The sequence below is a fragment of the Miscanthus floridulus genome, chromosome 13, assembly GCF_019320115.1.
Source record: "Miscanthus floridulus cultivar M001 chromosome 13, ASM1932011v1, whole genome shotgun sequence".
Classification (NCBI taxonomy): domain Eukaryota; kingdom Viridiplantae; phylum Streptophyta; class Magnoliopsida; order Poales; family Poaceae; genus Miscanthus; species Miscanthus floridulus.
Genome location: NC_089592.1, coordinates 15,405,479 through 15,424,935, shown reverse-complemented (window position 1 = coordinate 15,424,935; position 19,457 = coordinate 15,405,479). Strand labels below are relative to the sequence as shown.

At 47.4% G+C, this 19,457-nt stretch overlaps 2 protein-coding genes across 2 annotated transcripts; one reads left to right on the top strand and one right to left on the bottom strand.

Moving 5' to 3' along the window:
• Positions 1 to 5,136: 5,136 nt before the first annotated feature.
• LOC136500314 (protein NRT1/ PTR FAMILY 6.3-like) lies at positions 5,137 to 14,979 on the top strand. Its single transcript, XM_066495657.1, has 5 exons — positions 5,137 to 5,501; positions 5,758 to 5,975; positions 6,862 to 7,466; positions 11,919 to 13,271; positions 13,939 to 14,979. Exons 1-4 carry the CDS (start codon positions 5,372 to 5,374, stop codon positions 12,778 to 12,780), a joined length of 1,815 nt encoding a protein of 604 aa, XP_066351754.1. The 5' UTR covers positions 5,137 to 5,371; the 3' UTR covers positions 12,781 to 13,271; positions 13,939 to 14,979.
• A 46-nt stretch (positions 14,980 to 15,025) lies between these two features.
• Positions 15,026 to 19,175, bottom strand: LOC136500315 (vesicle-associated protein 1-3-like). The gene is made up of 8 exons (XM_066495658.1): positions 18,857 to 19,175; positions 18,129 to 18,199; positions 17,943 to 18,024; positions 17,717 to 17,832; positions 17,447 to 17,608; positions 17,283 to 17,327; positions 16,230 to 16,307; positions 15,026 to 15,491 (listed from the first exon to the last, which is right to left on the bottom strand). Exons 1-8 carry the CDS (start codon positions 18,912 to 18,914, stop codon positions 15,375 to 15,377), a joined length of 729 nt encoding a protein of 242 aa, XP_066351755.1. The 5' UTR covers positions 18,915 to 19,175; the 3' UTR covers positions 15,026 to 15,374.
• Positions 19,176 to 19,457: the final 282 nt, after the last annotated feature.

Genomic DNA, 19,457 nt, shown 5'->3' with positions numbered 1-19,457 from the left:
CTCTGCAAGCTACACACAGAGAAAAATTGCTCAGGGGAAAGGACAATTCCATGTCACACTAAATATCCAAAAAACAATGAAAAAAGGCAGAGCTGATTTGACTCTCGAAATCTTGTGTGTACTACTGTAAAGAATGATATAGCATTACCTCAAAAAGATTATTCTGAGCATCAACATCAACCGGCAGATTTTCTGAAAGCTAGAGAACTCCTCTCCTAAATTCTGTGAGTTTACCTAAGACAATTAACTGCATGATACAAACAGAGGCATCACATGCCGATCTTATGAATAGAATTGTCGTAAAGAGAAAACGAATGTTTATATTTTGAACAACAAAAGACAATATAAATGCCAGTGCACTAAAAAATAGAAAAGAATATAGCTTGACAAAGTGTACCTTGATAATGACTCAACCAGCGTTAACACACAATCACTGCAAATGACAAGAGCCTATAGCAAGGACTCTCATCATGGATCTATATTGAGCCAAACATCTTTTTTTGGTTGCATCTAATGCTGGCCAGCCAGATTAGGCGTACAAAGAAGCAGTTATTTCCTGTAAAATATAGGCAGCAAGATGCAAGCCTAAATCGATAAGGTGATCACTTTGCTAAAAGGCATCATAGGCAGCAAGGCATAAGCCTATATCGCTAAGTTGATCGCTTTTTAGAAGCTATTATTACAAAGCAAAGCAAACCATGAGGCACTACATTGCTGCTGCAACTTATATACATACAAACGGTATAGCAACTAATATTAGTTTAGTGGTACTCCAAAAAATATAGAGATAATTCTTGATGGTGCCACAATGTTATCTAGCGAGTTGATCTATCATTTATCTTTTCATAAAATCACATGATCCGCATATGAACACACCTATGAGAGATAGAACTCACCTATGCAGCACATGATCCACATATAAACACACAAGAAGCTCAGCCCGGCACCAGCTCTTATATGAGAAGCTGGCGCTAAAAGCACAGGCTTTGAAAACACCTACTACTGGTGGCGGCATATAATTAAAGGCACATAATAGCATCAGTCTAGGATTGAATTTAGACATGTGAAACTAACAGAGATCATTATCCATGTTGAAAGCATCTAGGCCCCTAGTTGGGTTTCGGTGATTAATGACAATATGTGATTACTGTGACTAACGTGTGTTTTGCAGAGGCAATTAAGTTAGGTCACGGTAATGGAGATCAATTGGGCTATCATGATGGTCATGCCCCTACGATGGAAATTGTTTCGGTTTTCAAAGGATAGACGACAAGGTTAAGGATGAACTAGTTCTAAGTGTCGATTGAAGTTGTAGTGACACTTAGAGTAGTTTAGGACTTTGTTTTTCCTTTGGCCGTACTATTAAGGGGGATACGGACGGGTAGCTTGACCTAGGTGAGTCTAGTGGGGTTAGGTGTGGTGCACACTTGCTAAAACTAGCCTAGGTAGCTCCAAAATAGTCCTTAGATCCAATGGAGCAAACTTCATTCACATATGATCGAGAATTGGAAGTGAATGGAGGGTCAAATACTGACCAGACGCTGGCTTCGGTGTGACCGGACGCTGGTTCAGAGTCCGGTCAGTTCATTTGATCAAGGTGAAGTTGTCTTGAAGTGACCGGACGCTGAGAAGTGAAGTGACCGGACGCTGAGGGCCAGCGTCCGGTCGACTCCACTAAGGTCCCAAAGAGGGAGACTCCTGATCGGACGTGTTTGGTCAGTGCTGATCGGACGCTGGTCAGGTGCCGGCTACTGACCAGACGCTGCTCACCAGTGACCGGACGCTGGAGGTCCAGCGTCTGGTCGACATCAGTAAGGTTCTAGTGAGGGTAAATTGTGACCGGACGCATCGGGTCAGTGCTGACCGGATGCTGGCCAGCGTCCGGTCACACTGTAAACACTGGAGTTTGAGGTAAACTAACCGGCACGTCCGGTCAACATGACCAGAGCGTCCGGTCACCCCGCAAAGGCACATAACGGTTTTGTTTTTCATCCCATGTTATAAATACCACCTCCATTCGTGTGTGTGGGTACTTTTGCTCATTCCAATAGCTGAGAAACACCTTTGAGAGTGCCAAGAAGAGCAAGGTCCTAGTGAGGTGATTGAGATTTGAGAATCCCAAAGAGAACCCTCATTAGTGAGATCAAGAGTAGCAAAGTGTGTATCCACCCTTCTCATTAGGCTTGTCATGGTCAAGTGAGAGTTCGTGCTTATTACTCTTGGTGATCGTCATCACCTAGATGGCTTGGTGGTGATTAGGAGTTTGGTGATCATCCGACGGAGCTTGTGGGTGACCCAACTCAAGTTGTGAGCGGTTGTGGGTGATTCACCGCGATGGAGTGTCAAAGAATCAACACGTAAGAGAGCACTTGATCCTTGCGCGGAATCAAGGGGGAGCTACACTCTTGCGCGGGTGCTCCAACGAGGACTAGTGGGGAGTGGTGACTCTTCGATACCTCGGCAAAACATCGCCGCGTTCCTTCTCCTTTCTTTACTTTAAGCATTTACTTTGAGCAATTCAATACTTGTTATTTACATTCCTAGAATTGCCATGCTAGAGTAGGATTGGAACTTAGGGTGCTAAACTTTTGTGCGTTAGATTAATAGAAACACTTTTCTAGGCACAAGGGATTAATTGGGCTAACCATAGGATTTGATTATTGCAAAGAAATTTGTAATTAGCCCAATTCACCCCTCCTCTTGGACATCTTGATCCTTTCACATGTAAATAGGACAAGGTTCTATTTGAGGGCTGAACAAATTCAGGCAGCGCGGGAAGGGGCTGAGCAAAAAATCCCCTTTATCTCCTTTCCTACCTTGCCGGCCATCGGTGGAGCCCATGCAGCCGAATCCAGTGGAGACGGGGAGGCCTCGCGCTGGATCTCCTGCTCGGCGCAAATCCATGGCCTCCGTTGCTGGCACGAGGTGCACGCCGTGCTCCAGCTTCAGATCCGTCGCCGGGAGGGACCCCACGAGCGGCCGCTTCAGATCCACCGCCGAGTTTGCTGACGTGACTTTCCCAGCGTCATCGACGGCCAGCACGGAGGTCCCTCCACCGCCAGAGCCGGCCGTCGCGTCAGGGCCTCAGCTGGCTACCTGCGCAGCCGTGGGGACGACCTGCGACGGAGGGGCCAAACCCTAGGCCGCACGACCCGCTGCCTTGCGTCGCGAGGAGGAAGCGGCGTGGTGGTGGTGGTGGTGGTGGTGGTGTTGGAGGAGGAGGAGCGTGGCGGCGGCCGCGCGGAAGGCCGGCCACCGCCGTGGCATCGCGATGCAGTTCCAGCAGGGGCTCGCGCGGTGAGGCGGTAGCGTTGACCCACCCCGCATGCGGCGACGCTGAGGGGAGGAGGAGGAGGAGGCGGGCGTTGCCGCGTCGGGAGGGAGAGAGGAAGGGCTAGAAGAGGGAGCGTCGAGCGTCGTGGAGAGGTCGAGGGAGACGGTACGACGGGAGGCTTCGAGAGGTAGCGGACACGGTGGGAGCAGATATTCCAAGACGGGCACTGTAGAAGACGGCGGGAGCAACCAGGACCGTTGATCTAAGAATCCAACTGCTGAATTAATCGGGGGTGACGTGGATGGTCTGAGAGCTGGCCAAACTCTCCCAGTTTGATAATAAGAGATTTCCTTTTACGCACGTGGACGCTCACATACACCTATGACCGCACAGATACCATACCTCCATGAGCATCTTCAAAGGAGGAAAGACTGAGCTGACAGCTCTTAATGATATTGACGGAGGCATCTAATACTTATAGACACCATAAGTGTCTCGTTGTCGACGAGTGCATCGTCTAGTGTTAGAAATTAGCGATGCTAAATACTATATATAATAAAATCTAGAAAAAAAACGAGCATTGTGTTGAGTCGAGAGATTTTAAACCCTGATGGGCATGTTTGAAAGAAACAAAACTAGTAGACCAGCTCGTTCATCATTGTGTACCCCTACAATTTTGTAGGTGAGTTGTGACCAATGAGAAGTTAACTCTGTCCAAGAATTTTAGATCTTGTTCGCTTTGCTGAAAAGTCATGGCTAAAAGTACTATTCGCTGATTTATTACGAGAGAAAAACATTGTTCGTTCGCTGAAATAGTACGCCTTATAAGACAAGCGAACATGACCTTAATCTATGCATGCTAAGGTCTTGGACTTCCGTTGGCTTTTACCCAACTTGTAGTTCCGATAGGAGGATATAAGAAAAATCCTACATATATAATAGGAAGCCCTCCATCCAAAAATAAGTGCACATCTCGCACTTCGAAGCGTCAATCAATTTCAAGTTTGACTAAATTTATAGAAAATGATATTAACATTTGTATCTGTAAACATGTCTGCTACGAAAATATAAGATGTGACCAATCTAATGTAGTTTATATTAGTATTTTTATATACATATTTGGTCAAAGCTAAGATTAATTGACTTCTTCGAAATACAAGATATGTACTTATTTTAGGACAGATAGAGTAGATTATATCCAGGAAATAGCTCGGTTCCTTGAGAAAAAGGGAAGGGGGGGAGCACCTTTGTGAACAATGTGATGAGGTTTTACGGTTATTACCTACCCGTTTTGCTCGTGGGGTTGGTTTATATTTTTACAGTAGGAGCCAAAAGGCCGGCATGCGAGCAAAGAGGGCCCAATAATACAAGTTGTTTGTGGAGAATTTATCAAAAAAAAAAAGTTGTTTGTGGAAAAAAGAGTCCCAAGGACAAGGAGAAAGAAAAGAAGCGCGTGGTGCTTGCCGCGTGTGGGACTAGTGCAGGTGGGTACTAGTAGCAGTTGTTGTTGTTGTTTCCGTTTCTCCAACGTACCGCCGCCCATATGCACGCACATCCCTCCGTTCCGTTAGGCAAGGCCAAGTGCCCTTATCCTCTTCTATCCTGCCCCTTATCACGCTCACGTACGCCTTGCCTTGCCTGCCCCCAAAATCGTTTTTTTTTAATATTTATTTACGTATTTAGTAAGTATGTCAAAAAAAAGTAATAACTGTTTTGCATAAATAAAAGGCTGCATGCATGTTATCCACCCACCTGTAATTGTCCACTGATCCGGGGGGTGGGGGGCCACAGAGCAGGCGCGAGATTCTCCCGCAAATGCCCGGCGCGAACGGTTATATATAGCGGGCAACGCCCAGCCCAGCCCGGCAGAGCACGGCAGTCCGCACCGCCACCGCACAGGCACAGGCACAGCACAGCGATCCACCCATCCAATCCAACCAAACCGAGAGCAGCAGCCGGTGCCGGCCGGCAATCGCTCGCAGCTGGTCTGGTCTCTGGGTCTGTCTCCCCGTCTCCTCCCAAATCCTTACACGTAGCCCCGCGCGCCACCTCGCCGGCCGCCGGCAGTAGGGACAGAGGGAGGCGAAGAGAGAGAAGATGGTCGGACTCCTCCCCGAGACCAATGCCGCGGCGGAGACCGACGTCCTCCTCGACGCCTGGGACTTCAAGGGCCGCCAGGCCCCGCGCGCCACCACCGGCCGCTGGGGCGCCGCCGCCATGATCCTAGGTACGTTGTTGGTTGGTTGATCCGAGTCCGGCCGACCGCCGCCGGCCGGGTTCCTCTCTCGTTCCATCCATTGCTCGTTCCACCCCACCGTCCGGCGGCAGGCAGATCTGGCCGGCCGCGGCCGGGCGGCATGCGTCGATCGAGCTCGCTCGCTCGCGGCTCCCTGACGATCGAGGCTGAACGTACTGAAGGATGAGAAATAATGCATGGGCTGTCCTGTCCTGACTCCTGACCTGTGTCTGTGGCGTCGCTGCAGTGGCGGAGCTGAACGAGCGGCTGACGACGCTGGGCATCGCCGTGAACCTGGTGACGTACCTCACGGGCACCATGCACCTGGGCAACGCCGAGTCCGCCAACGTCGTCACCAACTTCATGGGCACCTCCTTCATGCTCTGCCTCCTCGGCGGCTTCGTCGCCGACTCCTTCCTCGGCCGCTACCTCACCATCGCCGTCTTCACCGCCGTCCAGGCCTCGGTCAGTACTTACTTTTTTTACCCCATAATCCTCCCACATACTTGGGACTAATTCTTTTAGATTCATTTTTGCCCTTTTGCATAATTTATTATTAATAATTCATTCATTCTATCATGTTTTAGTATATCCACCATCATCCATAATCCATCCATTCAAGTCCATTAATGTCACCGCCGTGCTCTGCTCTCTAGATGTCGGTCAGTCAGTTTTGCTGGATGGGTCCGCCGGTCAATCCCCTCCGTCATTTCATCATCTGCTTGGGCTTTTCTTTTCATGTTATTATTATCATTATTCCCTTCCCTAGTAGGAGCAGGACTAGTAGTCAGTAAAACACAAATAAAAATTGGAACTTTCCATCCACAAGATGCTCCTTCTCTGAAAAGAACGCGCACCCAATGAAACAAACTAACAAAAGGAGGCTATGTAATCAATTTCAGTTCAGCCATCATCGCCGTCGTCATATATCTCCCGTCCCTGTGGATGGAACATATATACATGCTGACAAGATCCATGCCCATCCCATGCATGGGGTGATGGTGCTGGACAGCCGGGGGTCCAAGTCACTCCAATTTCCTTTCCATTATTACCAGTAGAGTTAGATTCCATCCTTGCATCATCTGTCTGTCAATCTACCTCACCTGATGAAAGCGTAAAACTAAACAGATTTCTAATTTATTATTACTGCACACTGCACGCCCGCCGGAAAAGAGCAGTAATTTTAAGTTTAATTCTGCACGAGTTTTGTTTGTTTCGGTTTATATACTACTGACAATCACCCAAAGATTTAAAAGTTTGGATTTTGACAAATATACATACAGCTGCTATACCTGATGACACATACAAACGATCATAGTCATTTAAGTAATTTGTTGGCGTACGTACGCAGGGCGTGACGATCCTGACGATCTCGACGGCGGCGCCGGGTCTGCGTCCGGCGGCTTGCTCCGCCAACGCCAACAACGGCGGTGAGTGCGCGCGCGCGTCGGGCGCGCAGCTGGGCGTGATGTACCTGGCCCTGTACCTGACGGCGCTGGGCACGGGCGGGCTCAAGTCGAGCGTGTCCGGCTTCGGGTCCGACCAGTTCGACGAGTCGGACCGGGGCGAGAAGCAGCAGATGATGCGCTTCTTCAACTGGTTCTTCTTCTTCATCTCCCTCGGCTCCCTGCTGGCCGTCACCGTGCTCGTCTACGTCCAGGACAACCTGGGCCGGCGCTGGGGCTACGGCGCCTGCGCCTGCGCCATCGCCGCCGGGCTCGTCGTCTTCCTGGCCGGCACGCGCAGGTACCGGTTCAAGAAGCTGGTGGGGAGCCCGCTCACGCAGATCGCGGCCGTCGTCATGGCGGCGTGGCGGAAGAGACGGCTCCCGCTCCCCGCTGACCCCGCCATGCTCTACGACATCGACGTCGGCAAGGCCGCCGCCGCTGCCGCCGAGGAAGGCTCCGGCAAGAAGAGCAAGCGCAAGGAGCGCCTCCCCCACACCGACCAGTTCCGGTTAGCCCTCTCGATCTCTAGCTGGCTGGCTTTTGCCTACCTACCTTTTACTTACTACTTTCCAAAACATGTTTTGTCCGCTCCCTCTCCCTACATCGTTTTCTCCCAACTTGCATCGCCCACTCACGTGGTGTGCTATGGATGAATTCATGGCAAATTCATTCATGCCACGGCTGCCAATTGCATGCCTTCCCTGCTGAAGTCCACAATCTCATTAACAGCCGACGCCGTCCCTCGCCGGTGGCCAGCCAAAACCATTCCATGCTTGATTCCTTGCTTGGCATGGCAGACGGATCAGTCACTGACAAGCGGTCAACCGTCGCCGCCGAGCGGGCCCGACCTCCCCGTCCAGTCACCCGTTTGCTAGACGCCGCACACGCGTAGCACCGCTTGGCTTTAGCGAACAACTTGTGTTAAGTGATGTCGCCCAGGCAACGTATGATGTTCATGGAAAGAGGATAAGACCTCCGGCAAGCGACAAATGGCTGAGTTTGGCAGCACCCAAGCCAATAGTTGCGCTATTCTAATGCTCCCTTAGAGCAAGTATAATAGCAGGCTGTAAGCCGACTAAATGCTGAGGTGGAGGAGAGAGGGGAGGAGAGAGAGGAGAAGCGTGCTGTAAGTTTATAGTCGGCTTGGGCACAAGAACCAAAAAAGTCTGTGAGAGAGATAAGTGGGCCATGTATTAACTGTAAAGAGCCAACTACTATATGAGTGGGCTGAGAGAAGGCTGCAGGGAACCTTACAGCCAGCAAGCCGGCTGTATTATTAGCATTGCTCTTAGGGGGACGGAGAAGGGTCACGGACTGTGCTGTGCTCCCTCCCTCTTTGCCTGCCCTGTGTCTGTCCCCCGGCCATCCTGGTGGCTGGTGCAGGTGCGCTGCTATCCCTTGTTGTCCTTCTCTGCCCGGTGCTCTGCACTGCAACTTCTGCATCCAGCGCTAGCAAATATCTGCACAAAAATTTCAGAGCAGAGTGTAGATATTGTACAAATTATAAATATATATGTAGATACGGTCCAACGGAACACCTGCTGAAATTCAGAGACGCAGAATATACTAGTACTACTAGTATTACAAAACGGGAGGAAGATGCGAGGAAAAACAGGGGGGAGGTCGGCATGCGAGGCCAAAAGGCCTTGGATCGCGCTTTTGTCTAGCTGCAGTCCTCAGTTTTGGTGTCATTAGCGAGCTTTGGGAGTCTTGCGAGGAGGAAGGAAAGCAGCCCCTCACCCACCTTGTAGCTTGTAGTTTCACATTCTCAAGACTTGGACTGACACATCAGTTTTCGGAGTTTGAGGCTTTTCCTGACAGCTGCAGCTGCATTGAAAATGTGATGGCAAGGCGGCGTAACTTCGACGGTTTGAATTGAGATGTTGAATAGTGGTAGTGAGTAAGTAGCTCCAATGGGATGTAGACAGGACTGGAAGAGTGTACACATGGGATCTTGGTATGGGGGTTCAGAATCTGCATCCAGATTTCCAGAAGGTGTCATGGAGTATGTTTAAGATTAGTTAATTATTGGCATTAGCTCTGCATTCCTCTCTAGCCTACAGCAGAAGAACCGTGGAGAAGAACGGTTTCTTGTTGGCGATGTGATGATGACATGACCAAGTTACAGCAAAAGCTAACCTAATTTACTCTAGCGTAGAAGAAAATGCCAGACTCATCGGCATCACCTTTCCCCCCTTTTTCACTCACTTGGAAATCAAGTTCCAGTAGAACATTATCTGTCCTGTCGATATGTGTAGCCAGCTAACAATAGTAGCCTTTCAAAATCTCGAGACTTTCGCTGTAGAATGACATCAGGGAAGAAAAATGACACGGACATTTGCTTCAAAACGAAACCAAAATCGGATTCAGCTAGGGTGACGCTGACGGCACAGCAAAGTTGTTCGCTTGAGCTTATGCAGCGTTACTTTTCAGCGTGGAATAGTATTTTTTTTCTCTCAACATTTTAGCATAAGAATTAGTATAAGCCAAATTTCAGCATAAGCAACATGGTACCTGGAATAAAACAGTGACCACTGACAGACTTGATCGTACACGTGTGATGTGTGCGCTGAAACTAAACATATTCCTCCATGTATATATGATATGATATATGAACTCACAGTACAGTGGGCCACTACATAACATGACACTAGAAGGCTATAGCTAAACTGAATCCCCAAAAGAGAGCCCTACAGATACGCATTCCTTCAATTATTAGATCACTGTTTGCGAGTATGACCAGGACGTGTGCACTGCACACCGAAAGGCCTCTGGAAAGGCAGAGGAAAGGCGGGTGCATGATTGTTAGTTTCAGGGGGCAAATGAAATGGAGATCGGCAGCATGATTCAACGGTGGACGCGAATGGCTCAAAGGCACAGGGAAGTGGTGATCTTGCATTGGAGAGGGACAGAGGAGCAGCAGCAACAGCAGCATGGTGTGTTGTGTGTGGGGAACCTTCCTACTCGCCTAGCTGCTACGGACGGACGGACGGGCGACGAGTGGGCGCCATGGATGGGGACGGCCAAATCTATCTATCTAACTGATCGAAGCAACCTTTTGCATCCCCTCTCACATGCTGCTGCTGCCGTCTAGGTAGGTTGGCCGTCGTCTTTGGCATGGCGCCCTTGGCACTGCATCTCTTTCTTTCTCTCTGTGTGTGTTTGGTCGCTTGGTGTGGTGATGGTGTGGCCATGCATCATGTCCTCTGGAAAAGAAAGATGACTGGAGGGATCGAGATGGACTAGACCATCTCATGGACGCATGGACCATCACCATACGCGCGTCCGGGAGATAAAGCAGCCTGCACTGCAGGCATGGCATGTGATGGTGCCTGCCGTTGCCATCCCCCATCCGCTGCTCTCTTATGCCGGCCTGATCAAGATTAGTGGCTGTTAACCCTTGCTTACTTGCAGCCATCGAAACCGACCCTCCTCTTTTTTTTATGGCCCTTTTGCTGTTGCTTTTAGAAGACGGTGTTTTAGTGAGTGGTGTCCGGGACCTGAACACGTGATCTCGCTCGTCGGGGTTTGGGCAAATGGGCATGGCGGTCGGCATCGGCACGGACATGTCTGGGACTCCTCACGGTCTTCTGAAGGGTTCGAGGCCCATGTCCTCCTGCTGGCAAATTCCCTGCCGTGAGTTCGTTCCATCTCGGTCGCAATGCTTTTGCACATGACTACATGAGCATATGACAGAGACAGGGGAGGGGTATGGCATTCCTTTTGCTGAATCATCACATGACCAAGCCTCAGATTAACGCCAGACACGGGGAGGGATAGATAGATGTGCCCACTAACCCTCCTCCTTTTGTTATCTTATCGATAAGGCATCGCAGCTGAGCCTGACCACAATGCTTGTTTAAGTCTCTTCAGAGTTCAGAGTCGTCGTCGATGACGATGATGCTATATTCTACCCGGTCTATCTGGGGAAGGAAGGATGCTTTGCTTACACCTGCATCATTCCATCATTGCATATTTGCGTATTTGCATGAACAGGTGTTTGTTTCTTGTCCCTGATTGGTCCTCAACAGTCCACCATGTGGAATTGGGAAAGATTATTGCCACACCTGACGCACTGAATCTCTTGTTTCTTCAACTTGAAAATAAAAAATACCCGGCGTGTCTTGCTCTCATTCCATTTCCAGGGCAGGGCCTCTGGCAGGCAGGCTGATACAGATGATCGGCCCCGTTCGCTTGGAGGAATTCTGCAGAAATCTGGATGAATCTGGAGGAATTTGTGAGAGGAAAACACTGTTCCGGATGAAAAAATAAGCGGAAGCCTGGTTTAAGGGCACGCGACGCATTAGGTGTCGTCGACGATTCTCTTCTCTCCCGAGTGATTATTATTGAGATGGCGATTGCATGCATGCTGGACGCATCGTCGTATGTAGGCCAGCCATCTGCTTAGACGAGCACTAGCTCTCTGAATTGTTTAGGTGTCTGATTGGGTTTGGTGTCTCCATCTCGTGCAGAATCTCGCGCCTGTGACCACTGCTTTAGTCTGCGCATGCCTTGCCTGGTGTTTTCCTAAAGCCCAAAACCACTTTGCATTCTGCATGCCTCTCTGTTTCATCTTAAAGTGGTCCTCTGATAGCGATATGAATGCTTGAAAAGAACAATTTTTTTTCAGAGAACATTTCAAGAATGAACTTTTTAATAAGCATCTTATATAATATATATATATATATGTGTGTGTGTGTGTGTGTGTGTGTCACTGCTTGATTGGAAAAAAATGATATTATAATTAACTTTACTGTATGTCTTTGTTTTCTGAAGAAAGCACGAGGGAAAAAAAAAACAGATTTACTCTGTCTGAACTCTGAACAGAAGCTCCTGCTTGTTTATCCTTTCAGCTTTTGATTGAATGTTGTTGCTTGAATTTCTTTTAAAAAAATAAAAAAAATCTAACAGCAGCAGCTGACGGTTTGGTTTTCCCGCGTGTTTTAATCTGGTACTGCAGCTTCCTGGACCACGCCGCCATCAACGAGGAGCCGGCGGCAGAGCCGAGCAAGTGGCGGCTGGCGACGCTGACGGACGTGGAGGAGGTGAAGACGGTGGTGCGGATGCTGCCCATCTGGGCGACCACCATCATGTTCTGGACGGTGTACGCTCAGATGACCACCTTCTCGGTGTCGCAGGCCACCACCATGGACCGCCACATCGGGTCCTCCTTCCAGATCCCCGCCGGTTCCCTCACCGTCTTCTTCGTCGGCTCCATCCTCCTCACGGTGCCCGTCTACGACCGGATCGTGGTGCCCGTGGCGCGCCGCGTGAGCGGCAACCCGCACGGCCTCACCCCGCTGCAGCGGATCGGCGTCGGCCTCGCCCTCTCGGTCGTCGCCATGGCGGGCGCCGCGCTCACGGAGATCAGGCGGCTCCGCGTGGCGCGCGACGCCGCCGTCCCGGCGGGGGGCGTGGTGCCCATGTCCGTGTTCTGGCTCATCCCGCAGTTTTTTCTTGTGGGCGCCGGCGAGGCGTTCACGTACATCGGCCAGCTCGACTTCTTCCTCCGCGAGTGCCCCAAGGGGATGAAGACCATGAGCACGGGGCTGTTCCTCAGCACCCTGTCGCTGGGGTTCTTCGTCAGCTCCGCGCTCGTCGCCGCCGTGCACAGGGTCACGGGCGACCGCCACCCCTGGATCGCCGACGACCTTAACAAGGGAAGGCTCGACAACTTCTACTGGCTGCTCGCCGTCATCTGCCTCGCCAATCTGTTCGTCTACCTCGTCGCCGCCAGGTGGTACAAGTACAAGGCCGGACGGCCCGGCGCCGACGGCAGCGTCAACGGCGTCGAGATGGCCGACGAGCCCATGCTCCACTGATCGATGATCGACGAGGCACGCGATCCCCTATACCAACAAGCATATCCGTCCGATCATCGATCAAATCCAACGGCTCTGATTGATTGCTCCGTCCGCGTGTTGTACCATCGTGTCATGTGTTACTCAGTCGTCAGTGTATACGAGTGTGTGTACAGCACGCGTCGTCGATCGGCGCGCGTGCGTTGCGTACGCGTGTAGTATAAAAATTAATAACTTGTCTCTTAGAAGGGAGGGGGAATGTAAAACCGCGTTAGGCGGAAGGATGGTGGGGCCGGGGTGTCGGTGACAATAGTTTTACTGCATTTTGTATATCGTCGTGGTGGGAAGAAAAATCCTCCACTGCAATCTTTAAATCATGCAAGAAGAGAGGAGCAGAAAACAGAGGATGTCATGTGTGCTGCTTTTGATTGATTGACCTTCAAAATTTTGGTGAACCTTTTGTCAAGAAAACTATCCCGGCGTTGCCATGTGAACTCTGAGAAATTTCAAAGGTTGGAGCCATGAAAAACTCGAACTAGTAGGATAGGATGTCTAAATCTCTTCATGTCATATGCTACTTGATACTTTCTCCGCCTCAAAATAAATCAACTCATAGAATCACCCTAAATCAAAAACAATCTTGAGTTTGACCAACTTTACGGTAAAGAATAACAACACTTATATGATATAAAATAAGTAAATTATGAAAATATCTCTCATGATGAATAGGTGATCCAAACTTCATGTCATAATATATTGGTGCTATTATTTTTATAAATTTTGTTACATACTTAAAAAATATATTACTTGATATAACTCTAGAAGTTAATTTATTCTAGGACCAAGGAAGTATAATTTAAACTATTATGGCTTGCAAAGCTCTTCTAGGTTAAGTTTAAGACCTGCTCCCTTTGTCCTTAAATAAATAGATTCCTTGAGTTATCTTAAGTCAAACCTTTTAAACTTTGACCGAATTTTCACAAAAAAATGTCTAGATTTATGACATCATATATCATAGAATATATTTTCATTATATGTTTATTTTATGTTATAGATGTTGTTACTTTTTTCTATAAAGTTTGGATTCTATAAATTGGTTTATTTGATGACGGAGGGAGTACCTCCTACCTTTTGTCAAGAAAACTAAGAAGGTTCGCCGGTCCTTTGTTTTGACGACAGAGTCCTCTAATTGGTCCGCTTCTGCAAGAAGAGAAGAAAATGCATATACACAAGCTGAGAAGGTTCATCAAGCGGGAGTTAAGTAAGAACATCGAAAGATACCAAAGCAGAGGAACTCATGCTCATCCCTTCCCGCAAGTTTCACAGAAACGGCACGATTTCATGTGAATCTCGCCAAAAAAAAAAAGCAGGTGCCATCCCTTTCCCATATTAATTAGGAACGAACGTTCTCATCATATGGTAATTTCGTGGTTGCACCAACATAATCTCGGCGGCGGCTGTTGATCTGACGGCCCACATCACGCCGCACACGGAACGGACTCGATCCGACGGCGCGGAGCCGCCGCCGAACCGACGCGTCCGTAAAGGGCGAGCCGTGTATATGCATGTCAGCGTGCGGTTCGTGGACATCGCAACGAACAAGAACAACGAAGCCTTTACTGCCAAAAATCTGTCCTCTAGACCTACGTATACGAGGACAACAATGGAGAACGCAGCAACCGACGACACGTCCAGGCCCAACGCCGGCGAGCACGGCCACGACTGCAAGGGCGGCAGTGGCCGGACGGCGGCGCAGGACAGCGTCCAGAGCGCCTCCGCCGTGACGGAGGTGGGCAGCAGCGGCAATGCGCCGGCTGAAAAGACGCGGCTGCCCCGCGGGGGAGACCTAGACGATGGCCACGGCGAGGACGGATGGCTTACGGTGTTGGAGAGAAAAGCGGAGGACGACTACTACGACCCGGTGGAAGCAGAGACGATGGCAGCCGGCGGGGACGTGCCATCCTCTCCGTTGAGGCTCGCCGCGCCAAGGTTTGGGTGGCTGCTGCTAGGGTTTCTCGCTGGCACAGCCGCCGCAGTGCTCTTCTTGATGCATCAGGAGTCGCCGACGACGTACACGGTGACAGTGCCAACCTGAATGATGAACACATAATTTTTTTTCCGGTGCACTAACTTCTTGATTACATAGTTGGAACAGAAGCATGTATGATGTCGTAATCAAACATGAAGCTATTTTACTAGTTGCTCTGAATGCTCAGTGATTACATACTGTACACACCTAATGCATCTATGTGAGTCAAATATCTGGCAAATTCATCAGATTGGCACCAACAGTTCAAACATTTTCAGTTGGGTAGAAACATCCCAGCAAATTTGAGATCCATCAGAATCAGAAAGAATAAAGGTTATGGTGAATGGCAACAACGTTGCGGCAGTTAGGTTTAAAACAAGTCTAAAAAAAACTCTGAAAAGAATTCCTGTAAGAAAAAAAAAGTATGAACCGCCATAATGTACACAAACCGAAGGCTTCTAGGAGTGCTGCTGTTGTTACACGTTAGAACAGGGCGCTCCGTTCAGGAGCACAAACACATGGGGAGGGATACCACGTGTGGGTATCCTTTCACGGTAGTATAGCTCTGCTGTAGACACCATTCCAACTATGTTCTCTTGAGGATATAGCCGACGACGATGCCCAGAAGGCCCACGACAAACAAGAAGGTGATCGAGAAACCACCGCTGCCACCTGTTTTGCTGCTCTCTTTCCGTAGAAGCTCCTGATTCAGAGAGACAGGAATTTATGAGTCTCAAAAAACTCTAAATAAAACTCATATGTTTGAGTTAGCAAACTGGTTTTGATCAATTATGCTTTTTGAATTTATGCTAGGGCACTGCCATGTTAAAGCTTTTGATTTATTGGTGTACTACCTTTTCTAAATATGCAGCTACTAGGTATTCATTCAGATAGCATTAGATGCAGTTGCTTGAATATTGGAGCAGGATAGTATTCTCACCGCAACAGGACCATGCAAAATTTCAGTCACCACATGTTATCAAAGAACAAGCAAACTAACAGAGACTTTTATACATAGTTCCACACCAACCTTTATAATTAACTGGATCTTCTTAGTATTATTACCTCTGGCAAAATTATAAAGTTTTTCCCCCCTCAAATGCAAATACAGATCTTAGTTTCTTGACTTGAAATTGATTATTAAATGTCTAACATGAGCAATCAGTTTAGCTTGCAGAAAAAGCTGTTGATTTTGACAATTGCGCAGTTTGGAGGAACAAGAAAAAATTCACTTCAGTAGCTTTCAGTGTCCTTTTCCCTTGTGATGACAATGGTGATCAGAGAAGCAAATGAGAATCATACAATAATAGCATCAATGGACAATGTCACCAAAGTAATATTTTTGTGTGAATTTAAACAATAGAAAGGAAATTTAAAAAACAAATGGTCACAAACTACAGTACTGATTCATCAGGACTACTAAAATGTCTGGAGAACTTACAAGCTCTTGTTGTAACTTCTGGTTCTGCTGAACAGCAGACATTTTCTCCTCAGTTAGCTTGGAGATCACAGATGTTGCCTAGTAGTTACCAACCAGATTGAATTAGTCAAAAGCGCATAACTTCATAAAGTATGTTACAACTTATACACAAACTAACAACCAAATTAGGTCTTGTATTCTGGCTTTCTGCTGTCAAGGACTTAATAGATTGGACATGGAGAAGCTAAAACTGCAGAGATCAGACAAATTATATCTTCCAATTTGTTACTACTCATAGGGTGAAGCATATTCATGTCTAAGAGCTATATGAGCATTCAAAGCAAGATGGTTCATGTGAATAAGAAATCATGAAGGCATCAAGTTTAGAAAACTTGCAAGGGATTTGTTCCCTAACCTACTTACGTTCCACTTAGTTTACCTCTCTTCCTAAAAGTACATAGTTTAGTGATAATGAGGCATTAATATTTATCAACTATAAAATGGATAGTGAATCTGATCACAAAATCTCAGAAAACCAGAAATCCATTCTGGTCATAAATATATGTGATAGTAAACTTCATCTAAGAAGTTACCATGCTGGTGCTGGATTATTTGAGACCAAACCATAATTATATGTGATAGATCTAAACATCAGAAAACCTATATCGATACAGCAAGTTTTCTGATAGTATCATTTCTTTCCAAGGGTCAAAAAATCTTTTATTACTATGAATCATGAATGGATATTACCACCAAGGGATATTGCTTCCCATCAAGCTTTTGTAATCAGTTGCAATTTGCAAACCAGTATATGCTTCCAAAATTTTAAGGATTATCAACTACTGAGATTCATCATGGATGTATAGACCAATTCTGCCCATGAGTTCATCTCCAATCTTTCTTATCAATTAAACTTTGAATTGTATGCATAACTGGTTAGTTAGGGCAAGTCTAGCAAGGGCATATCACATAACTCAAACATTGTTGATGTGCAATTCACAAGATGTTTTTGCAAGTTGCAAGCTTTTAAATTTAATAGCACTGATGTCTAATGAGGAAAACATAAAGGGCTACCTCAGAGGGCTTCTCCTTTGTTGTTTCAGCAGACGATCTAGATACCTAAAATTTGCAAACTGATTAGAAGTAGCAATTCACTAGACCCTCAAATGAAAACCCGCAGCAGCCTGAGTACAAATATATATGTGAAACAAAAGAAATGAGATAGATCAGTGTCTTACAGATAGTGGCATCGTGGAATGGCTGATCCCATTTTCTTGTGAATATGAGGGAGCGGAACTCCCTAGTTCAGATTCTTCAGGGATCAGGTTGGGCATAGTTGTTTGCACAAAAACCACACGCAGCTTGAATTCATCAACAACCTTCCCTGGCTCCTTATTGAACTGTTATCATGAAAGCATATAGACACATCAGACATCATGATAAGCAAGATTGTATGCACATAGCAACCTTATGGAAATAGAACTAATCAAGAGTGGCAGGGTAGCTACCATTGCTGCATGAATATCTTGAGCTGTTGCACCATTCTCAGCTGCAACGCTTTGAACTAGGAACTTGTCCTTGGACTGCATGTCAGGTGGTGAAGCCTTCTGTGCTTGCATTGTCACTAACAACAGACAAAGGTTAAGTAAACATAAGTACAAATTTGAGTTACGGTATAAGTGGATTTCCTCACATCAAGCTGCTGTTTCACGTTGTTATGGATTTGGGTGCTACCTGTAACATCACAAGTTGACCCAGGTAATACAACGCCAATATTAGGACGCACACAGTACTGCTTCGGGTTGGTTGTTTTGACCTGCAAACCATAGATGAGATATAAGATTTGCATCTAACAGAGCAACCTGTCGGAGCAAGTGAATATCTTGGACCATGAAAAAAGTGGCATTGAACAATAGTTACCTTGAATGCTACATAATGGTCAGTCTTATTGGTCAGTTGCATGGAGCATGAGCTCTGCCTCATTATCTCAACTGCATGTACAGAAAAGCAGTTCAGGCACATAGCAAGACAGTTTAATCCACTTCCACTGTATAGTCAATAGAAAGACCTAAGGCAAACGAACTCAACAAACAGAGCACACTTAGGATAAGTGCTAAATAACACATTGCAGTTATTTCAAGCTAAGCAAGCAGACAATGACCAGAATGTCAAGTCAAAAGCAGCGCCAAATATACAGGCAAATTTCATTTCACGCTACCACATGAAAACAAACAGCACACACCAATACAGTTAGAAAGCAATCTTTTCTACAAGATCCCAAAGCCCCGGAAAGGCCTAGTAACTACCAAACCGATGACTCACCACACACACAATGCACACTGGAAGCATGGATCAACAAACAAACAAACAAATCTAGCCCACTCAAACCCCAGCAGACGAACAGATCGGTATACAAATACTAGTACCTCAATGGCATTATGAACCTACTACAAGAAGGCATGATTTTACAACCCACTCCACAAACCTAGCTGATTAGGGGGCTGCAAATCCACCTAGGGAGGATCGCCGACCATGTTTCGTACCAAGATCCCAGCTTTGACCAAGATCCAATAAAAAAGAACAGTCACGGCAGCATCCCAACATGATCCAAACAGCTCGATCTAGATACGAGATCTGGGAGGACTTACAGGGGAATGCCAGCTCCGATGGCTGGATCTCGAGGAAACTCCCGCTTCCGCCGCTCATGGCTGCTTCCTTGCTCGATCCCTGATCCAACAAGCCCTCCTCCTCTCACAGGGACAGAGCAAATCAAGAACTCGGGCCACAAATCCGACCCGAAAGGAAATAAGTTCCTTTTGCTTCCGACGGAATCGAATGCGAAAGCCAACAGCACCGGGACCTCTGATCGATGGGAAGTTGGGAACAAGGAGGGGAAATCCGAAAGGAATGACGAAAAGACGGGAAATTTCGGTCGTTCTCCTGCCTCGCTGCAGTGCCCCGTCATAAAAAAAAAAACTTTTACACGTGTGTCGTTATAAAAGTATGTAATTATATATATGCCATTAAAAAAGTTTGTAATTATATATATGCCATTAAAAAAATTGACCGCATACATATGCCACCGTTCTAAACTTCTTTACCCTCCCAGCCATTCCATCCGCATTCCGTTCATTTTTTATCGTTTGGGAGTATTGACAAGTGGGTCAGGTCAGTTAAAAAGTCCATAATACCCCTCTCAACCCTATCCTCTCTCTCTTAAACTCGACCTCATCTCTCTTCTCCGAGCGC